Source organism: Galeopterus variegatus, unplaced genomic scaffold (genome assembly GCF_000696425.1).
Source record: "Galeopterus variegatus unplaced genomic scaffold, G_variegatus-3.0.2 Scaffold3950, whole genome shotgun sequence".
Taxonomy (NCBI): domain Eukaryota; kingdom Metazoa; phylum Chordata; class Mammalia; order Dermoptera; family Cynocephalidae; genus Galeopterus; species Galeopterus variegatus.
Window position 1 is genome coordinate 207,287 of NW_007730061.1, and position 2,332 is coordinate 209,618.

Consider the following 2,332-nt stretch of genomic DNA (forward strand, 5'->3'; position numbering starts at 1 on the left):
CCGAGGGTTCGGATCCCATATAGAGACCGGTCCGCTCACTGGTTGAGTGCGGTGCGGACGCGACACCGCAAGGGTTGCGATCCCGTTGCCGGTCGCGGTACAGGCGCAACACTGAGGGTTGCGATCCCGCTACCGGTCACGAAAAAAGACAAAAAAAGGGGGAAAACAAACAAACAAACAAACAAATAAATAAATAAAAGATATTTTCATTTAAAAAAAAAGTTCCCACAGCAATTATTTAAAGAAGAATGACAAAGGTGAAGTTAATATATAGACTAGAGAGGAAATCAATACAAAATAAATATCTAATATATCTTTTTCTGTTTATCTTAAGGATCTATGAAGAGTATCATGCAAATGTTTTAGGTAAGAACTTTGTTTCCATGTTGTATTCAAATCATCCCGTAATTTATATACTTCATCAAGAACACATACAAATTGTATAGAAAAAAAGGTTATAGCATTCAGTACTATAGCATTCATTTAAGTATATGAACACTTTTTAAAAAACATTTCAAGCTCATATCCCTTTACAGTATTATTATCTTAATTACAGAAACTAATCTGTTTTATCCGTAATCTTCTATAATAGAAAGCTAGCCAATAAACAATATATACCATTCATGCAGGGAGCAAACATAAAATGACTCAGCACTGCCCAGATGCAGGAACTTTTTGCCACTGTTTTCCAGGCAGCTGTTTCTCCCACCAGGAAACATTAATGTAAGCTGTTGCAACATTATATTCCTGCATCACAGTGTAAGGCCAAAACCCTACACAACAAAAAACTCTAGATCAAAGAGCAAAAGTTTGAGAGAACACCTAAATATATTCCCACAATGCATGTTCTATAGTTCCCGGGCATGGAGAACCCTGCACACAGAGAGAGAGACCTAGATCAGGAGGCAAGCTAACATAAGTGGGCTTGAATGTGGCCGTTTTATAGTATCACCAAACAAGCAGAGTCCTAACGCAGCAACCATAAGCATTATCAAACTGTACAGTGGTACATCCAAGACTAGACAAAGAATTCAAGTATACTGTTAAAACTTTTCAGACATGGTTTTTGCCCTGCACCACTACAGGCGTTCCTTGGTCTCCCTGGTCAATGTCCCTAGTGTACACACTTGGCCACAATGCTGCTGCCTCAGCCCGGCCCTGAAAGTGAAGTGCATACTTGTCAGCCTGTGGGTCTGAGTATGCCAGTCTAATTACCGAAGCCACGAAGACGTCGCCGATCATTTCCACTGAGTCCCACTCAGATACGCGGCTGGCCAGTGCTATCTGAAACATGGAGTGGCACTGCAGGATTTCTTTGACACGGTAGAATACCATCTTCAGTTTCCTCTCACTCAGAATCTTTGGCTCCATCTCAGACAGTGGTTTCTCATATTGCTAAGACAAAATAAGTAATGACGGTTCAGACATTTTAAAGGGCAGGGAAAAGAATATATAAATATTCACTTGTGTAAATTACATTTATTTCAAAACAAATCACGTGTTGATGTTGATACACAAACATGATACTTAAATTCTTTTAAGAATTNAAAAAAAAACCGGGGGGGGGGGAGAAGATATAACAACCACAATTACTTGAAGTTGACAAGACAAGCAAACAGAAGGGACATTTTTGGGGGGGAGGGAGGAGAGGAAGGAAGGAGGGTGGTTTTGGTAAGGGGCAAAATTAATCAACCACAATGTATATCGACAAAATAAAAGATGAGTTCCAGAATAAAAAAAAAGTCATAGAATTTACAATACACATTTTAAACTAATCTGAATCCACCTTCAAACACACTATTGTACTTCACAATAAATAAATAAATAAATAAATAAGCAGATTACTCTTCATAATGGGGGTGAGCCATGTCCAATCAGTAGAAAGCCTAAATAAAATAAAGATTGACCTCCCCCAGGCAAGAGGGAATTCTCCCCCACCCCCCAAAAAAAGAAGAAAGGCTTCCATCTAAATTATATATTATTTTTTTAAAAAAAAGATGTTTTCTGGGCCGGCCCAGTGGCGCACTCGGTAGAGTGCGGCACTTGGGAGGGCGGCAGCGCTCCCGCCGAGGGTTCGGATCCCATATAGAGACCGGTCCGCTCACTGGTTGAGCGCGGTGCGGACGCGACACCGCGAGGGTTGCGATCCCGTTGCCGGTCGCGGTACGGGCGCAACACAGAGGGTTGCGATCCCGCTACCGGTCACGAAAAAAGACAAAAAAAGGGGGAAAACAAACAAACAAACAAATAAATAAATAAAAGATATTTTCATTAAAAAAAAAGTTCCCACAGCAATTATTTAAAGAAGAATGACAAAGGTGAAGTTAATATA

At 40.3% G+C, this 2,332-nt stretch overlaps 1 protein-coding gene across 1 annotated transcript in view; it reads right to left on the reverse strand.

The window, feature by feature from the left end:
* ARHGEF10 (Rho guanine nucleotide exchange factor (GEF) 10) overlaps positions 1–1,401 on the reverse strand; it is an 89,232-nt gene extending 87,831 nt beyond the window's left edge. The window contains exon 1 of the mRNA XM_008586350.1: positions 1,216–1,401. Within this exon, the coding sequence (XP_008584572.1) occupies positions 1,216–1,371 (156 nt within the window). The 5' untranslated portion in view covers positions 1,372–1,401. The remainder of the gene's footprint in view (positions 1–1,215) is intronic.
* Between the last annotated feature and the right edge of the window lie 931 nt (positions 1,402–2,332).